Source organism: Gigantopelta aegis, chromosome 4, assembly GCF_016097555.1.
Source record: "Gigantopelta aegis isolate Gae_Host chromosome 4, Gae_host_genome, whole genome shotgun sequence".
NCBI classification, from domain to species: Eukaryota; Metazoa; Mollusca; class Gastropoda; order Neomphalida; family Peltospiridae; genus Gigantopelta; species Gigantopelta aegis.
In genome coordinates this window covers 117,970,640-117,990,611 of record NC_054702.1, presented here as the reverse complement: position 1 = coordinate 117,990,611, position 19,972 = coordinate 117,970,640, and the positions used below count along the sequence as shown (strand labels likewise).

General features: G+C 40.4%; 1 protein-coding gene across 1 annotated transcript in view; it reads right to left on the bottom strand.

The window, feature by feature from the left end:
• The window catches only part of LOC121371904 (diacylglycerol kinase iota-like), a 314,790-nt gene that overhangs the window by 278,560 nt on the left and 16,258 nt on the right, over positions 1–19,972 (bottom strand). Inside the window, exon 2 of the mRNA XM_041498140.1 lies at positions 18,360–18,532. Coding sequence (XP_041354074.1) covers positions 18,360–18,475 — 116 coding nt within the window. The 5' untranslated portion in view covers positions 18,476–18,532. The remainder of the gene's footprint in view (positions 1–18,359; positions 18,533–19,972) is intronic.

Below are 19,972 nucleotides of genomic sequence, written 5' to 3'. Positions count from 1 at the left end.
TTATACTGCCTGTCACCAGACTGAGGTTAACACCAGGCTATAATTATACTGCCTGTCACCAGACTGAGGTTAACACCAGGCTGTAATTATACTGCCTGTCACCAGACTGAGGTTAACACCAGGCTATAATTATACTGCCTGTCACCAGACTGAGATTAACACCAGGCTATAATTATACTGCCTGTCACCAGACAGATTAACACCAGGCTATAATTATACTGCCTGTCACCAGACTGAGGTCAACACCAGGCTATAATTAGACTGCCTGTCACCAGACTCAGGTCAACACCAGGCTATAATTATACTGCCTGTCACCAGACAGATTAATACCAGGCTATAATTATACTGCCTGTCACCAGACTGAGGTCAACACCAGGCTATAATTATACTGCCTGTCACCAGACTGAGGTCAACACCAGGCTATAATTATGCTGCCTGTCACCAGACTGAGGTCAACACCAGGCTATAATTATGCTACCTGTCACCAGACTGAGGTGAACACCAGGCTATAATTATACTGCCTGTCACCAGACTGAGGTGAACACCAGGCTATAATTATACTGCCTGTCACCAGACTGAGGTTAACACCAGACTGAGGTTAACACCAGGCTATAATTATACTGCCTATCACCAGATTGAGGTTAACACCAGGCTGTAATTATACTGCCTGTCACCAGACTCAGATCAACACCAGGCTATACTTATACTGCCTGTCACCAGACTGAGGTCGACACCAGGCTATACTTATACTGCCTGTCACCAGACTGAGGTCAACACCAGGCTATAATTATACTGTCACCAGACTGAGGTTAACACCAGGCTATAATTATACTGTCTGTCACCAGACTGAGGTCAACACCAGGCTATAATTATACTGCCTGTTACCAGACTGAGGTCAACACCAGGCTATAATTATACTGCCTGTCACCAGAATGAGGTCATCTCCAGGCTATACTTATACTGCCTGTCACCAGACTGAGGTCAACACCAGGTTATAATTATACTGCCTGTCACCAGACTGAGGTCAACACCAGGCTATAATTATACTGCCTGTCACCAGACTGAGGTCAACACCAGGCAATAATTATACTGCCTGTCACCAGACTGATTTTAACACCAAACTGAGGTTAACACCAGACTGGGGTTAACACCAGGCTATAATTATACTGCCTGTCACCAGACTGAGGTTAACACCAGGCTGTAATTATACTGCCTGTCACCAGACTGAGGTTAACACCAGGCTATAATTATACTGCCTGTCACCAGACTGAGGTTAACACCAGGCTGTAATTATACTGCCTGTCACCAGACTGAGGTTAACACCAGGCTATAATTATACTGCCTGTCACCAGACTGAGATTAACACCAGGCTATAATTATACTGCCTGTCACCAGACAGATTAACACCAGGCTATAATTATACTGCCTGTCACCAGACTGAGGTCAACACCAGGCTATAATTATACTGCCTGTCACCAGACTCAGGTCAACACCAGGCTATAATTATACTGCATGACACCAGACTGAGGTTGACACCAGGCTATAATTATACTGTCACCAGACTGAGGTTAACACCAGGCTATAATTATACTACCTGTCACCAGACTGAGGTTAACACCAGGCTATAATTATACTGCCTGTCACCAGACTGAGATTAACACCAGGCTATAATTATACTGTCTGTCACCAGACTCAGGTCAACACCAGGCTATACTTATACTGCCTGTCACCAGATTCAGGTCAACACCAGGCTATACTTATACTGCCTGTCACCAGACTCAGGTCAACACCAGGCTATAATTATACTGCCTGTCACCAGACTCAGGTCAACACCAGGCTATAATTATACTGCCTGTCACCAGACTCAGGTCAACACCAGGCTATAATTATACTGCCTGTCACCAGACTCAAGTTAACACCAGGCTATAATTATACTGCCTGTCACCAGACTCAGGTTAACACCAGGTTATAATTATACTGTCGTCAACACCAGGCTATACTTATACTGCCTATCACAAGACTCAGATCAACACCAGGCTATAATTATACTGCCTGTGACCAGACTGAGGTCAACACCAGGCTATACTTATACTGCCTGTCACCAGACTGAGGTCAACACCAGGCTATAATTATACTGCCTGTCACCAGACTGATCCCAACACCAGGCTATACTTATACTGCCTGTCACCAGACTGAGGTCAACACCAGGCTATACTTATACTGCCTGTGTTAAACCTGCTGTTGAGGTCGGTTTTGGCTGGATATGAAAATATGGTACAAGTGTCAATAGAAAAGTATAATAAGTGTTGATCCATTTTGCTACTTACAACCGGGGCCGACAGAAAGGCGTGAACACGCGGGCTGACTTAAGCATGTGTTGTGTTGAGGACAAACACAATGAACTTATTGATTAGCATGCTGTTTCATACACTCCATAAACGAGCCCACTGGGACACTGTTCAGTGCAGGTCTACAATACTTGAAATCTAAGAAGCTTTTGTAACAATTATTTCTCACTCTGCTTAGGGATTCGATTAGTATTCGCCCATTTGTCAATTAAAAGTAATACATGCTTCGCTAAACCTGTCCAAACTGAAGGCAGATACAAGTGATTTTATAATTGTGACACGCGCCACCAAGCCAATGAAGCGAAATCAATTAGCAAGCGCACAAGACATTGTTAGAGAAATCTGTCAAACAACATCATGCTTTCAACAGATTTCTTAATGCAGAACCATTAAAACTTCATGTTAATATCAGACAAGTTCTGTTTCCATTCTCAATACATTTATATCATATAATATTGATATTCCTACATGAAAAGAATTTGATTTATGTACGTAAATAGTTCATCCCATGGAGCAGGAGGCAACTTAGCGCTAGATTTATGTACGTAAATAGTTCATCCCAGGGAGCAGGAGGCAACTTAGTGCTAGATTTATGTATGTAAATAGTTCATCCCAGGGAGCAGGAGGCAACTTAGTGCTAGATTTATGTACGTAAATAGTTCATCCCATGGAGCAGGAGGCAACTTAGTGCTAGATTTATGTACGTAAATAGTTCATCCCATGGAGCAGGAGGCAACTTAGTGCTAGATTTATGTACGTAAATAGTTCATTCCATGGAGCAGGAGGCAACTTAGTGCTAGATTTATGTACGTAAATAGTTCATCCTATGGAGCAGGAGGCAACTTAGTGCTAGATTTATGTACGTAAATAGTTCATCCTATGGAGCAGGAGGCAACTTAGGGCTAGATTTATGTACGTAAATAGTTCATCCCATGGAGCAGGAGGCAACTTAGTGCTAGATTTATGTACGTAAATAGTTCATCCCATGGAGCAGGAGGCAACTTAGTGCTAGATTTATGTACGTAAATAGTTCATCCGATGGAGCAGGAGGCAACTTAGTGCTAGATTTATGTACGTAAATAGTTCATCCTATGGAGCAGGAGGCAACTTAGTGCTAGATTTATGTACGTAAATAGTTCATCCTATGGAGCAGGAGGCAACTTAGGGCTAGAGCAACAAGCTGAGGTGTGATGGGTCATAAGAACAATTTCTCTCGATACATATGGCTTTGCCCTTGTCCCAGCTAGTGATCCATGCATATATCTGATCCCTTGCTGCTTTTTTCATAAGCAGAAGTCTATTTGGAAATGGCCAGTTCCCTCTATCTGTGTTGTCCATGTGTACATATAACACAAGTCCATTTGGAGATGGCCAGTTCCCTCTATCTGTGTTGCCCATGTGTACATATAACACAAGTCCATTTGGAGATGGCCAGTTCCCTCTATCTGTGTTGCCCATGTGTACATATAACACAAGTCCATTTGGAGATGGCCAGTTCCCTCTATCTGTATTGCCCATGTGTACATATAACACAAGTCCATTTGGAGATGGCCAGTTCCCTCTATCTGTGTTGCCCATGTGTACATATAACACAAGTCCATTATCTCAGATCAAAGTTCATGCTCAACGAGCAAATACTAACGATATTTCATTAAGTGACAGCAACACACAAAACTGCAACACTACACATCACCAACACAATTTGAGTGAAGACCTCACCATGAACAAAACTTGAGTGAAGACCTCACAGTGAACAAAACTTGTGTGAAGACCTCACAGTGAACAAAACTTGATTGAAGACCTCACAGTGAACAAAACTTGTGTGAAGACCTCAGTGAACAAAACTTGAGTGAAGACATCAGTGAACAAAAGTTGAGTGAAGACATCACTGTGAACAAAACTTGAGTGAAGACATCACCGTGAACAAAACTTGAGTGAAGACATCACAGTGAACAAAAGTTGAGTGAAGACATCACAGTGAACAAAACTTGAGTGAAGACATAACTGTGAACAAAACTTGAGTGAAGACCTCATCGTTAACAAAACTTGAGTGAAGACCTCACCGTGAACAAAACTTGAGTGAAGACCTCGCCGTGAACAAAACCTGAGTTGATTAGTGCTTCTGGTAATTTAGAAAATAGGAAGCATTTAAATTATTATTTACCACTTTGATACCCTATTTCAAATACATGCTAGGAGTAGCTAAAACTGGCTCTCTTTGAATTAATCTTAGGGGAGTGACGGGGAGTGATGGGGAGTGATGGGGTAGTGATGGGGAGTGATGGGGAGTGAAGGAGAGTGAAGGGGAGTGAAGGGGAGTGATGGGGAGTGATGGGGAGTGAAGGGGTAGTGATGGGGAGTGAAGGGGTAGTGATGGGGAGTGAAGGGGTAGTGATGGGGAGTGGAGGGGAGTGGAGGGGAGTGATGGGGAGTGAAGGGGAGTGATGGGGAGTGATGGGGTAGTGATGGGGTAGTGATGGGTAGTGATGGGTAGTGAAGGAGAGTGAAGGGGTAGTGATGGGTAGTGAAGGGGTAGTGATGGGTAGTGATGGGGAGTGATGGGGAGTGAAGGGGAGTGATGGGGAGTGAAGGGGAGTGATGGGGTAGTGATGGGGAGTGAAGGGGAGTGAAGGGGAGTGATGGGGAGTGACGGGGAGTGAAGGGGAGTGAGAGTGCAACAGGAAGCTCCCACTCTCAGTGTTATTTAGAACATGACCAAGTCTTGCCATGACAAGAACACTTTCATTTGACTGCTAACAACAGTCATAGTTCAAATTAAAACATGTAAAATCATATTTTACAGGTTAAAAAAGACACATTTCCTGGTGGTGTGCAAAATAGCCCATCACAAGATGTATTTTGATATCAAGTAGATTGTTTTATTTATAGTCTTATTGCAATAATTAAATTTCCGTTACAATCATTACAATATACCGTTATCCCATTGGTCCAGCCGTAGCAATGCGAGTTTGTTCAATTCTAGATGAATGTAAAAATTATGTCGTCAGGGAATGTCATACCTGATGATGTCATTTTATATTGGTCATTTATCTTATTGAGTGTTATTGCTTTCAACCCAAAAATAATTCAAAATAAATTATTAATTTTTAGTGTTATTATTAGTAAGTATGTTTCAAATTTAATTATAAGTATTGTCTGTTATTTTCTACGTTCCTCTGGGTATGAACAAAAAATAAAAATCATTTGTAAACTTATGTGAGAACGACTTCGCCGATTCACACAGTTTGTGGATGATTTTTTTTGTTCATACCCTGATGAACGTAAAAGAAATAACAGACAATCCTAAAATGAATAACATGCCAAAAGAAGAAAATATCAGACTACTGTTGTAGGTCAATCTTCATTATCGTACGACTCATAAAATATATTCTCAAACACATTTTAGTAACATAACATTAACACTTTTTGGTTTGACACCAATAGCCAATGTTGTTGCAGGGGTGGTGTTAGATATTCCTTCATTTAAACACTTTTGGTTTGACACCCAATAGCCGATGTTGTTGCTGGGGTGGTGTTAGATATTCCTTCATTTAAACACTTTTGGTTTGACACCCAATAGCCGATGTTGTTGCTGGGGTGGTGTTAGATATTCCTTCATTTAAACACTTTTGGTTTGACACCCAATAGCCGATGCTGTTGCTGGGGTGGTGTTAGATATTCCTTCATTTAAACACTTTTTGGTTTGACACCCAATAGCCGATGCTGTTGCTGGGGTGGTGTTAGATATTCCTTCATTTAAACACTTTTTGGTTTGACACCCAACAGCCGATGCTGTTGCTGGGGTGGTGTTAGATATTCCTTCATTTAAACACTTTTTGGTTTGACACCCAACAGCCGATGCTGTCGCTGGGGTGGTGTTAGATATTCCTTCATTTAAACACTTTTTGGTTTGACACCCAACAGCCGATGCTGTCGCTGGGGTGGTGTTAGATATTCCTTCATTTAAACACTTTTTGGTTTGACACCCAACAGCCGATGTTGTCGCTGGGGTGGTGTTAGATATTCCTTCATTTAAACACTTTTTGGTTTGACACCCAACAGCCGATGTTGTCGCTGGGGTGGTGTTAGATATTCCTTCATTTAAACACTTTTTGGTTTGACACCCAACAGCCGATGTTGTCGCTGGGGTGGTGTTAGATATTCCTTCATTTAAACACTTTTTGGTTTGACACCCAACAGCCGATGTTGTCGCTGGGGTGGTGTTAGATATTCCTTCATTTAAACACTTTTTGGTTTGACACCCAACAGCCGATGTTGTCGCTGGGGTGGTGTTAGATATTCCTTCATTTAAACACTTTTTGGTTTGACACCCAACAGCCGATGTTGTCGCTGGGGTGGTGTTAGATATTCCTTCATTTAAACACTTTTTGGTTTGACACCCAACAGCCGATGTTGTCACTGGGGTGGTGTTAGATATTCCTTCATTTAAACACTTTTTGGTTTGACACTCAACAGCCGATGTTGTCGCTGGGGTGATGTTAGATATTCCTTCATTTAAACACTTTTTACCGGCCTCGGTGGTGTCGTGGCAGGCCATCGGTCTACAGGCTGGTAGGTACAGGGTTCAGATCCCAGTCGAGGCATGGGATTTTTAATCCAGATACTGACTCCAAACCCTGAGTGAGTGCTCCACAAGGCTCAATGGGTAGGTGTAAACCACTTGCATCGACCAGTGATCCATAACTGGTTCAACAAAGGCCATGGTTTGTGCTATCCTGCCTGTGGGAAGCGCAAATAAAAGATCCCTTGCTGCCTATCGGAAGAGTAGCCCATGTAGTGGCGACAGCGGGTTTCCTCTCAAAACCTGTGTGGTCCTGAACCATATGTCTGACGCCATATAACCGTAAATAAAATGTGTTGAGTGCGTCGTTAAATAAAACACTTCTTTCTTTTTTTAAACACTTTTTGGTTTGACACCCAACAGCCGATGTTGTCGCTGGGGTGGTGTTAGATATTCCTTCATTTAAACACTTTTTGGTTTGACACCCAACAGCCGATGTTGTTGCTGGGGTGTTGTTAGATATTCCTTCATTTAAACACTTTTTGGTTTGACACCCAACAGCCGATGTTGTTGCTGGGGTGGTGTTAGATATTCCTTCATTTAAACACTTTTTGGTTTGACACCCAACAGCCTATGTTGTTGCTGGGGTGGTGTTAGATATTCCTTCATTTAAACACTTTTTGGTTTGACACCCAACAGCCGATGTTGTCGCTGGGGTGGTGTTAGATATTCCTTCATTTAAACACTTTTTACCGGCCTCGGTGGTGTCGTGGCAGGCCATCGGTCTACAGGCTGGTAGGTACAGGGTTCAGATCCCAGTCGAGGCATGGGATTTTTAATCCAGATACTGACTCCAAACCCTGAGTGAGTGCTCCACAAGGCTCAATGGGTAGGTGTAAACCACTTGCATCGACCAGTGATCCATAACTGGTTCAACAAAGGTCATGGTTTGTGCTATCCTGCCTGTGGGAAGCGCAAATAAAAGATCCCTTGCTGCCTATCGGAAGAGTAGCCCATGTAGTGGCGACAGCGGGTTTCCTCTCAAAACCTGTGTGGTCCTGAACCATATGTCTGACGCCATATAACCGTAAATAAAATGTGTTGAGTGCGTCGTTAAATAAAACACTTCTTTCTTTTTTTAAACACTTTTTGGTTTGACACCCAACAGCCGATGTTGTCGCTGGGGTGTTGTTAGATATTCCTTCATTTAAACACTTTTTGGTTTGACACCCAACAGCCGATGTTGTCGCTGGGGTGGTGTTAGATATTCCTTCATTTAAACACTTTTTGGTTTGACACCCAACAGCCGATGTTGTCGCTGGGGTGGTGTTAGATATTCCTTCATTTAAACACTTTTTGGTTTGACACCCAACAGCCGATGTTGTCGCTGGGGTGGTGTTAGATATTCCTTCATTTAAACACTTTTTGGTTTGACACCCAACAGCCGATGTTGTCGCTGGGGTGGTGTTAGATATTCCTTCATTTAAACACTTTTTGGTTTGACACCCAACAGCCGATGTTGTTGCTGGGGTGGTGTTAGATATTCCTTCATTTAAACACTTTTTGGTTTGACACCCAACAGCCGATGTTGTCGCTGGGGTGATGTTAGATATTCCTTCATTTAAACACTTTTTACCGGCCTCGGTGGTGTCGTGGCAGGCCATCGGTCTACAGGCTGGTAGGTACAGGGTTCAGATCCCAGTCGAGGCATGGGATTTTTAATCCAGATACTGACTCCAAACCCTGAGTGAGTGCTCCACAAGGCTCAATGGGTAGGTGTAAACCACTTGCATCGACCAGTGATCCATAACTGGTTCAACAAAGGCCATGGTTTGTGCTATCCTGCCTGTGGGAAGCGCAAATAAAAGATCCCTTGCTGCCTATCGGAAGAGTAGCCCATGTAGTGGCGACAGCGGGTTTCCTCTCAAAACCTGTGTGGTCCTGAACCATATGTCTGACGCCATATAACCGTAAATAAAATGTGTTGAGTGCGTCGTTAAATAAAACACTTCTTTCTTTTTTTAAACACTTTTTGGTTTGACACCCAACAGCCGATGTTGTTGCTGGGGTGGTGTTAGATATTCCTTCATTTAAACACTTTTTGGTTTGACACCCTACAGCCTATGTTGTTGCTGGGGTGGTGTTAGATATTCCTTCATTTAAACACTTTTTGGTTTGACACCCAACAGCCGATGTTGTTGCTGGGGTGGAGTTAGATATTCCTTCATTTAAACACTTTTTGGTTTGACACCCAACAGCCGATGTTGTTGCTGGGGTGGTGTTAGATATTCTTTCATTTAAATACTTTTTGGTTTGACACCCAACAGCCGATGTTGTTGCTGGGGTGGTGTTAGATATTCCTTCATTTAAACACTTTTTGGTTTGACACCCAACAGCCGATGTTGTTGCTGGGGTGGTGTTAGATATTCTTTCATTTAAACACTTTTTGGTTTGACACCCAACAGCCGATGTTGTTGCTGGGGTGGTGTTAGATATTCCTTCATTTAAACACTTTTTGGTTTGACACCCAATAGCTAATGTTGTTGCTGGGGTGGTGTTAGATATTCCTTCATTTAAACACTTTTTGGTTTGACACCCAATAGCCGATGTTGTTGCTGGGGTGGTGTTAGATATTCATTCATTTAAACACTTTTTGGTTTGACACCCAACAGCCGATGTTGTTGCTGGGGTGGTGTTAGATATTCCTTCATTTAAACACTTTTTGGTTTGACACCCAATAGCTAATGTTGTTGCTGGGGTGGTGTTAGATATTCATTCATTTAAAAACTTTTTGGTTTGACACCCAATAGCCGATGTTGTTGCTAGGGTGGTGTTAGATATTCCTTCATTTAAACACTTTTTGGTTTGACACCCAATAGCCCATGTTGTTGCTAGGGTGGTGTTAGATATTCATTCATTTAAACACTTTTTGGTTTGACACCCAATAGCCCATGTTGTTGCTAGGGTGGTGTTAGATATTCATTCATTTAAACACTTTTTGGTTTGACACCCAATAGCCAATGTTGTTGCTAGGGTGGTGTTAGATATTCCTTCATTTAAATCACCAAATGATGTTCCGACCAAACTGTGTCTCCAAGCATGAACAACAAATAGTGTTTTCTGCTCGTTACTTGCTAACGGCAACAAGATAAAATTAGTTTTGTTTTATGTCTTTGTTTTCTCATAATTCCAAAGTGTGCTGATATTTGATACTGTCATATTCTGCCCTGGCAGAGATTGCAATAACTCCATGTAATCTAACTGTCATTTTCTTTTTACTTTTTTCTTTCTGTGTGCAAATGGTGTTACAATGCAAAACAGTAACACAACCCCAACCTCCTCAAATGGTGTTACAATGCAAAACGGTAACACAACCCCAACCTCCTCAAATGGTGTTACAATGCAAAACGGTAACACAACCCCAACCTCCTCAAATGGTGTTACAATGCAAAACGGTAACACAACCCCAACCTCCTCAAATGGTGTTACAATGCAAAACGGTAACACAACCCCAACCTCCTCAAATGGTGTTACAATGCAAAACGGTAACACAACCCCAACCTCCTCAAATGGTGTTACAATGCAAAACGGTAACACAACCCCAACCTCCTCAAATGATGTTTACAACTGATAAAAAATATCAACAGCAGAAACTTAAAAGTCAATTATGGTTTTATTTTGACCTTGTAAGAGATGATAAATTATTAAAAGGCAATATGACCATTTTAAACATTTTACTGTCACATTTAGCGCATAATTCAATAAACCATATCCAGAGATGCACGTAATCATTGACATGCCACCAATCAGAACTGCACGAAGCATCATCAAACTCAACAACAATGAACGTCAGTGTTCATGAACTCGCTACATAACACTGATCAAATAAACTTTGTTGCGTGATCACTGTTCATATTTATAATATACTACAGCTCAATGAGAAGAGAAAGCTCAAAGGAAAGTGAATTTCCTCTATATTGGTAAATGTCAATCTAATTGGCTCATACTCGATTACATTCTAGACTGGAGAACCCATTCAGTACTGTGAGCATCTTCGTGAAATTAATAATAAATGATGCTAATACAACCTGGCGATCACTTCTTCACTCTCCATCAAAAGGCATGGAGTGAGAAATAAGACAAACATGAGAACAAGACTAAGAGAAACAAAAACATGAATTCTGTTCTGATGTTAACCAGTTTTGAGGTCGATCATAAATGTATGCATATAACAAATCAGAGTTCTATTTATAAAATTTGACTTGATGCATGTGGCTTTGACTTTGGGAATTTTAGATTTTAAAACAGTAATACTATACATATAGAGATGAAGTTAATATATCTAGTTTGTGTTATGAAATGTTATGGGTAAGCGAAGGGATGTCTGTCAAGTGCCAAAATATATCTGTAAACGATAAACGAAAAGAATATTTACATTCAGATTAGATTGGGAATTTTTGTGTAAAAAATTGGGAATAAAAAACAATTTACCATTTGGGGAATAGTGGGGAATGATCCCGATTATCAGAGTCTAGAAACATAGGTGACAAAACCCTGGAGATCACAATAATCGGAGCCTAGAAACATAGGTTAAAACACCCTGGAGATCACAATAATCGGAGCCTAGAAACATAGGTTAAAACACCCTGGTGATCACAATGATCGGAGCCTAGAAACATAGGTGACAAAACCCTGGAGATCACAATAATCGGAGCCTAGAAACATAGGTTAAAACACCCTGGAGATCACAATAATCGGAGCCTAGAAACATAGGTTAAAACACCCTGGTGATCACAATGATCGGAGCCTAGAAACATAGGTGACAAAACCCTGGAGATCACAATAATCGGAGCCTAGAAACATAGGTTAAAACACCCTGGAGATCACAATAATCGGAGCCTAGAAACATAGGTTAAAACACCCTGGTGATCACAATGATCGGAGCCTAGAAACATAGGTGACAAAACCCTGGAGATCACAATAATCGGAGCCTAGAAACATAGGTGACAAAACCCTGGTGATCACAATGATCGGAGTCTAGAAACATAGGTGACAAAACCCTGGTGATCACAATGATCGGAGTCTAGAAACATAGGTGACAAAACCCTGGTGATCACAATAATCGGAGTCTAGAAACATAGGTGACAAAACCCTGGTGATCACAATGATCGGAGTCTAGAAACATAGGTGACAAAACCCTGGAGATGACAATGATCGGAGTCTAGAAACATAGGTGACAAAACCCTGGTGATCACAATGATCGGAGTCTAGAAACATAGGTGACAAAACCCTGGAGATGACAATGATCGGAGTCTAGAAACATAGGTGACAAAACCCTGGTGATCACAATAATCGGAGCCTAGAAACATAGGTGACAAAACCCTGGTGATCACAATGATCGGAGTCTAGAAACATAGGTGACAAAACCCTGGAGATGACAATGATCGGAGTCTAGAAACATAGGTGACAAAACCCTGGTGATCACAATAATCGGAGCCTAGAAACATAGGTGACAAAACCCTGGAGATCACAATAATCGGAGCCTAGAAACATAGGTTAAAACACCCTGGAGATGACAATGATCGGAGTCTAGAAACATAGGTGACAAAACCCTGGAGATGACAATGATCGGAGTCTAGAAACATAGGTGACAAAACCCTGGTGATCACAATGATCGGAGTCTAGAAACATAGGTGACAAAACCCTGGAGATCACAATGATCGGAGTCTAGAAACATAGGTGACAAAACCCTGGTGATCACAATGATCGGAGTCTAGAAACATAGGTGACAAAACCCTGGAGATCACAATGATCGGAGTCTAGAAACATAGGTGACAAAACCCTGGAGATGACAATGATCGGAGCCTAGAAACATAGGTGACAAAACCCTGGAGATGACAATGATCGGAGTCTAGAAACATAGGTGACAAAACCCTGGAGATCACAATGATCGGAGCCTAGAAACATAGGTGACAAAACCCTGGTGATCACAATGATCGGAGTCTAGAAACATAGGTGACAAAACCCTGGAGATCACAATGATCGGAGCCTAGAAACATAGGTGACAAAACCCTGGAGATCACAATGATCGGAGTCTAGAAACATAGGTGACAAAACCCTGGTGATCACAATGATCGGAGTCTAGAAACATAGGTGACAAAACCCTGGAGATGACAATGATCGGAGCCTAGAAACATAGGTGACAAAACCCTGGTGATCACAATGATCGGAGTCTAGAAACATAGGTGACAAAACCCTGGAGATGACAATGATCGGAGCCTAGAAACATAGGTGACAAAACCCTGGTGATCACAATGATCGGAGTCTAGAAACATAGGTGACAAAACCCTGGAGATGACAATGATCGGAGTCTAGAAACATAGGTGACAAAACCCTGGATATGACAATGATTCTGGCTTGGACACATAGGTGACAAAACCCTGGAGATGACAATGATTCTGGCTTGGACACATGGTTGATTGATGACAATGATTTTATTAAATAGTCTTATAGTTTTTATTTATGATAAGAAATGTTATGATTATTAACATTGCATCATAGAGCTCCAATGATCGAACGTTATGTAAAAACGTATTAAATCTGAAGCTTTGTAATGTTACAAGATGATAAAAAAATCTCAGGATGACTTTTGAATCCTTCCAATGTAAGAAGTAACATGACTGTGTGTCGTGAGAACCTATCTGTATTAATCACCATGCCCAACAGCACATGGGTCGCATTACATTGTCAGTTCTCCCAAAATAGAATGAACGTCCAAAGACAAACACAGTGAAGATGAGACAAGATGAAGTTTAAATTTAAAAAGCTGAGCAAGGTGAACATAGGTGTGTGGTAGAATCAAGTCGGTTACCATGACGCTTGTGGCAAGAGATTGTAACACAAAACATCATTAATATTGATTTTATCAACAATGTCATTTTCAAATGTGCAATTACATTTTTGGTTACAGGACCATTTCAATGTCAACTTAATAGCCAACAAATTAAGTTATTCTACAGACATCAGATGGATATTTAAATTATAACACGTTAAGAAAGCTATCACTATGCCGTCGGTAAAGTGATAAGAAGACATCAAGAAAACTATCATTATGCCAGTGATAAAAGTAAAGCACATCAACCAGTGTCAGGGTTCAAATGTAACCATTTGTTACCATGGCAATTTGGAAATGTTTTTGCTACAGACAAAATTCTCATCTATGACATATTTTGAGGCTGCCTATAGCAATTTTAAACGAGTAACCTTTGCAGCAAATCTAAAACCCAAACACTATCCCTTCAGCTGACAGCAATTCTGTGTTATCCAGCAGCAAAAAGTGTCATCAGCAATTCATATCGCAACAACGGCAGTTGCTATTGATGCTGTCGAAAAGTTGGAGTGCTACAATGCTTATGCAGAGCTTCTATAATTTTTATAAAATCCACTAGCCTTGGGATCAGTGATTTACAAAATGTACTAGCCCTGATTAAAAATTCACTAGCCCTACTTTACTTTAAGTTAATACAATTTTACTAGATAATAGTAATAATCGGATATGTCACCTAAAACGGGAGATAGAGCTTGAAAACACTAACATTGGGGGGTGGGGTGAGGGCAGGATATTCATATTTACAAAATAGACTTAACAGTAACATTTGACTAACACAAATTTGCTAGCCGTTGGGCATGGCAATAGTAGTTATTTACTAGCCCAACATTGAATATCACTAGCCACAGGAGTGGGGCTACCATAATCCAGAAGCCCTGTTATGATTTGAAAATCGTTGGTGAGCAAAACACTGCTCTCCAGAAGTTATGTAGGAGACCAGTTGCTCTCAATGTCAAACTTAAATTAGTTTGAATTTTTTTTTTTAGATATCAGTGTGAGATGACGCCAGCCGTTTTTTCGTCTACATGAAAATCATTGTAAGTGAGCACATGCCAGCGAGATAAATTGCTTGTGTCAAACCATAAAGACTGTCAACATCTTTACTAAACCCTACTAAAAAACCACTGAGTTTTCATCTGCAGAGTCATCAGAAAACTGTAGATTGTATTGTAGAATGACTTCCCATCCTTGACATAATGGGACTAAACGAAACTGCTATGACATAGTGACTACAGATATAGCTAGTCTATCACAAGTGCTGACATAATGGGACTAAACGAAACTGGTATGACATAGTGACTACAGATACAGCTAGTCTATCACAAGTGCTGACATAATGGGACTAAACGAAACTGGTATGACATAGTGACTACAGATACAGCTAGTCTATCACAAGTGCTGACATAATGGGACTAAACGAAACTGGTATGACATAGTGACTACAGATACAGCTACTCTATCACAAGTGCTGACATAATGGGACTAAACGAAACTGGTATGACATAGTGACTACAGATACAGCTAGTCTATCACAATTGCTGACATAATGGGACTAAACGAAACTGCTATGACATAGTGACTACAGATACAGCTAGTCTATCACAAGTGCTGACATAATGGGACTAAACGAAACTGCTATGACATAGTGACTACAGATACAGCTAGTCTATCACAAGTGCTGACATAATGGGACTAAACGAAACTGCTATGACATAGTGACTACAGATACAGCTAGTCTATCACAAGTGCTGACATAATGGGACTAAACGAAACTGCTATGACATAGTGACTACAGATACAGCTAGTCTATCACAAGTGCTGACATAATGGGACTAAACGAAACTGCTATGACATAGTGACTACAGATACAGCTAGTCTATCACAAGTGCTGACATAATGGGACTAAACGAAACTGCTATGACATAGTGACTACAGATACAGCTAGTCTATCACAAGTGCTGACATAATGGGACTAAACGAAACTGCTATGACATAGTGACTACAGATACAGCTAGTCTATCACAAGTGCTGACATAATGGGACTAAACGAAACTGCTATGACATAGTGACTACAGATACAGCTAGTCTATCACAAGTGCTGACATAATGGGACTAAACGAAACTGCTATGACATAGTGACTACAGATACAGCTAGTCTATCACAAGTGCTGACATAATGGGACTAAACGAAACTGGTATGACATAGTGACTACAGATACAGCTAGTCTATCACAAGTGCTGACATAATGGGACTAAACGAAACTGCTATGACATAGTGACTACAGATACAGCTAGTCTATCACAAGTGCTGACATAATGGGACTAAACGAAACTGGTATGACATAGTGACTACAGATACAGCTAGTCTATCACAAGTGCTGACATAATGGGACTAAACGAAACTGGTATGACATAGTGACTACAGATACAGCTACTCTTTCACAAGTGCTGACATAATGGGACTAAACGAAACTGGTATGACATAGTGACTACAGATACAGCTACTCTTTCACAAGTGCTGACATAATGGGACTAAACGAAACTGGTATGACATAGTGACTACAGATACAGCTAGTCTATCACAAGTGCTGACATAATGGGACTAAACGAAACTGGTATGACATAGTGACTACAGATACAGCTAGTCTATCACAAGTGCTGACATAATGGGACTAAACGAAACTGGTATGACATAGTGACTACAGATACAGCTAGTCTATCACAAGTGCTGACATAATGGGACTAAACGAAACTGGTATGACATAGTGACTACAGATACAGCTACTCTTTCACAAGTGCTGACATAATGGGACTAAACGAAACTGGTATGACATAGTGACTACAGATACAGCTACTCTTTCACAAGTGCTGACATAATGGGACTAAACGAAACTGGTATGACATAGTGACTACAGATACAGCTACTCTATCACAAGTGCTGACATAATGGGACTAAACGAAACTGGTATGACATAGTGACTACAGATACAGCTAGTCTATCACAAGTGCTGACATAATGGGACTAAACGAAACTGCTATGACATAGTGACTACAGATACAGCTACTCTTTCACAAGTGCTGACATAATGGGACTAAACGAAACTGGTATGACATAGTGACTACAGATACAGCTAGTCTATCACAAGTGCTGACATAATGGGACTAAACGAAACTGGTATGACATAGTGACTACAGATACAGCTACTCTTTCACAAGTGCTGACATAATGGGACTAAACGAAACTGGTATGACATAGTGACTACAGATACAGCTAGTCTATCACAAGTGCTGACATAATGGGACTATACGAAACTGGTATGACATAGTGACTACAGATACAGCTACTCTTTCACAAGTGCTGACATAATGGGACTAAACGAAACTGGTATGACATAGTGACTACAGATACAGCTACTCTTTCACAAGTGCTGACATAATGGGACTAAACGAAACTGGTATGACATAGTGACTACAGATACAGCTAGTCTATCACAAGTGCTGACATAATGGGACTAAACGAAACTGGTATGACATAGTGACTACAGATACAGCTACTCTTTCACAAGTGCTGACATAATGGGACTAAACGAAACTGGTATGACATAGTGACTACAGATACAGCTACTCTTTCACAAGTGCTGACATAATGGGACTAAATGAAACTGGTATGACATAGTGACTACAGATACAAGTGCATCTCTAAAACAAACTGGACAATTCCAATCGGAAAACATTTCTAGTATCAAAGAGTTTGAATTGTGCTCACATCTCTAAGACATCTCTATGAGTTTGTTGAAACTTGTGAACATACCACAGAAAGGCCGTAAGTCTAGATGGGAGTTAAAAACCACAGCATGTCATGTCATGTATTAAGGGAGAGAGTATTCTGCATCTCGTCAAATACTGATGCACCTGTCCAGCTGGAAAATCTGAAGCTATTCAGGAGGCTAACGAGACTGGTTTTCTTACCCCGTATTAAATTGCTGTAATAGTATACAATAAGATTGAAACTAATCACTGGGCTTTCGAATCACACCAAAGTTGTGACTATGAATGTGACTTCAATACTAGGTAACAACTGAATTAATGAATTGTTTAACAAGATCCCAGTATCAAAATTCACATGGGTTATTGGGTGTGACACAAAAGTAAGTAAAAACTGTGCTACGTGTATACGTGAGAGTACACAAGTAAGAAGTCTGCTTGCGAATGGTGAAGTGCTCCATCATTTAATATGGGGTATGAACACCAATCTAGTGCTACATCTAAACGTGAGATTTAGACAGACGTACCTGTAAGAAGTCTGCTTGCAAATGGTGAAGTGCTCCATCGTTTAATATGGGTTATGAACACCAGTCTAGGGCTACATCTAAACGTGAGTTTTAGACAGACGTACCTGTACCATGTCTGCTTGCGAATAGTGAAATGCTCCATCGTTTAATATGGGGTATGAACACCAGTCTAGTGCTACATCAACATGAGTTTTAGACAGACGTACCTGTAAGATGTCTGCTTGCAAATGGTGAAGTGCTCCATCATTTAATATGGGGTCTGAACACCAGTCTAGTGCTACATCAACGTGAGTTTTAGACAGACGTACCTGTAAGATGTCTGCTTGCGAATGGTGAATTGCTCAAACGTGTTGTGGAGGTGACCGTCACCTCCGTCAGATGAGTCGCTGTGGTGCCCATCGTCACCACCACACCCTTCTGCCATGCTGCTGCCTCACTGACAACACCGTCAGACACAACGGCATTGATGCGTGCTGCTTACCTACAAACAACAGTAAAGTTACAGCTAACAAACATACACACGCATGTACCATATGTTACTGTTACCATTATTGTAACATCAGACCTGCAGCTTACCCACAATATCAATGTCATAAAGTCATTTGATATATAAACACATGCCAGTTGTTTTTTCAAATTTTTTTGTATTGCACAAGTTTATAGTGCGCAAGAATATTGCACCATGAGACCACTTAGCAGTTGAGTAGTATAAATATTGTGCATGCTAAACGAGTGAATAAATAACATGACAAAACAACTAGTATGTGGTTCTGTATTTATTACACATGCCACATGGTATATTATGCATAACAATTTAAGTCAAATTAAATAACACAAATTACTTTGTCTGGAAATTTGTTTTTAATTTTGTGGAATTGACAAAATGCTGAGTATTCTGGATAGGGACCTGATATTAATCAAGTAAACACATGAACTATGCATGCGAAATTTGGTATTGCACATATGTATTTACTGCAGAGTCAGAATGTTTTTTATTAAAATATGATTATATGGGTATGTAATAATTTGCTTTATTAACCTGGTTAATACTTTGTTACTGTATACCTGAACATAAGATATGATTTAGTTACAATGTGTGATTTTAAACTACATTTGTGATAATCATGAACATGTCATACAGCCCATGAAGGCAGCATTAGAATGAAATATTGAATTAAAATGTTATTTTATACATCTTACAGAATAAATAGAAATTGCCATTTGTATTTCTTAATTAATACGGTAATTATCAACCTCGTCTAGTCAATTGGTATTTGTCTTGGCAGAGTCTTGACAAATACTGATTAACACAGACAGATTTTTGGATCTTCTAAAGGCCATAATTCTATCAAATATGGGTAAATTGCCACGAAAGTCAAATTTCACCTGTAACAGTATATGATTAAGCTATACAAAACATTTTAGCTCAATATTTTGAGGCATTGTGGGGAAACAAATGAGTTTTATCCCTAAGTTCAAGGGCCACAACTCCTTCAAAAATGTGTAAATTGTTATGGAAGTCAAACTTGATCTGTAACAGTCCATAATAAAGCTATACATACAAACTTTCACTTCAATATCTTGTGGCAATATTAGAAAAAAGGTCAGAAAAACTACATGTGGGACAGACAGACAGACACAGACAGATAGGCAGACAGACAGACAGAGGCAGACAGACAGACAGACAGATGGAGGTGAAAACTATAGTAGGGGACTAATAAGTAGTTTTGTTGATGGATGATTATTAATTTAAAAAATATTAATATCCACAACGGAGTCATGTGTTTCTGGCCCAATGTAATCGTAAATGTAATCGTATGCATAAGGAGTGGTGACCATCCATAGAAATACTGACGAACGTGTGTTCTAATTGTCTTGTGTTTATTTAACTATTTAGCAGATGGCAATGTCATGTGCAGCA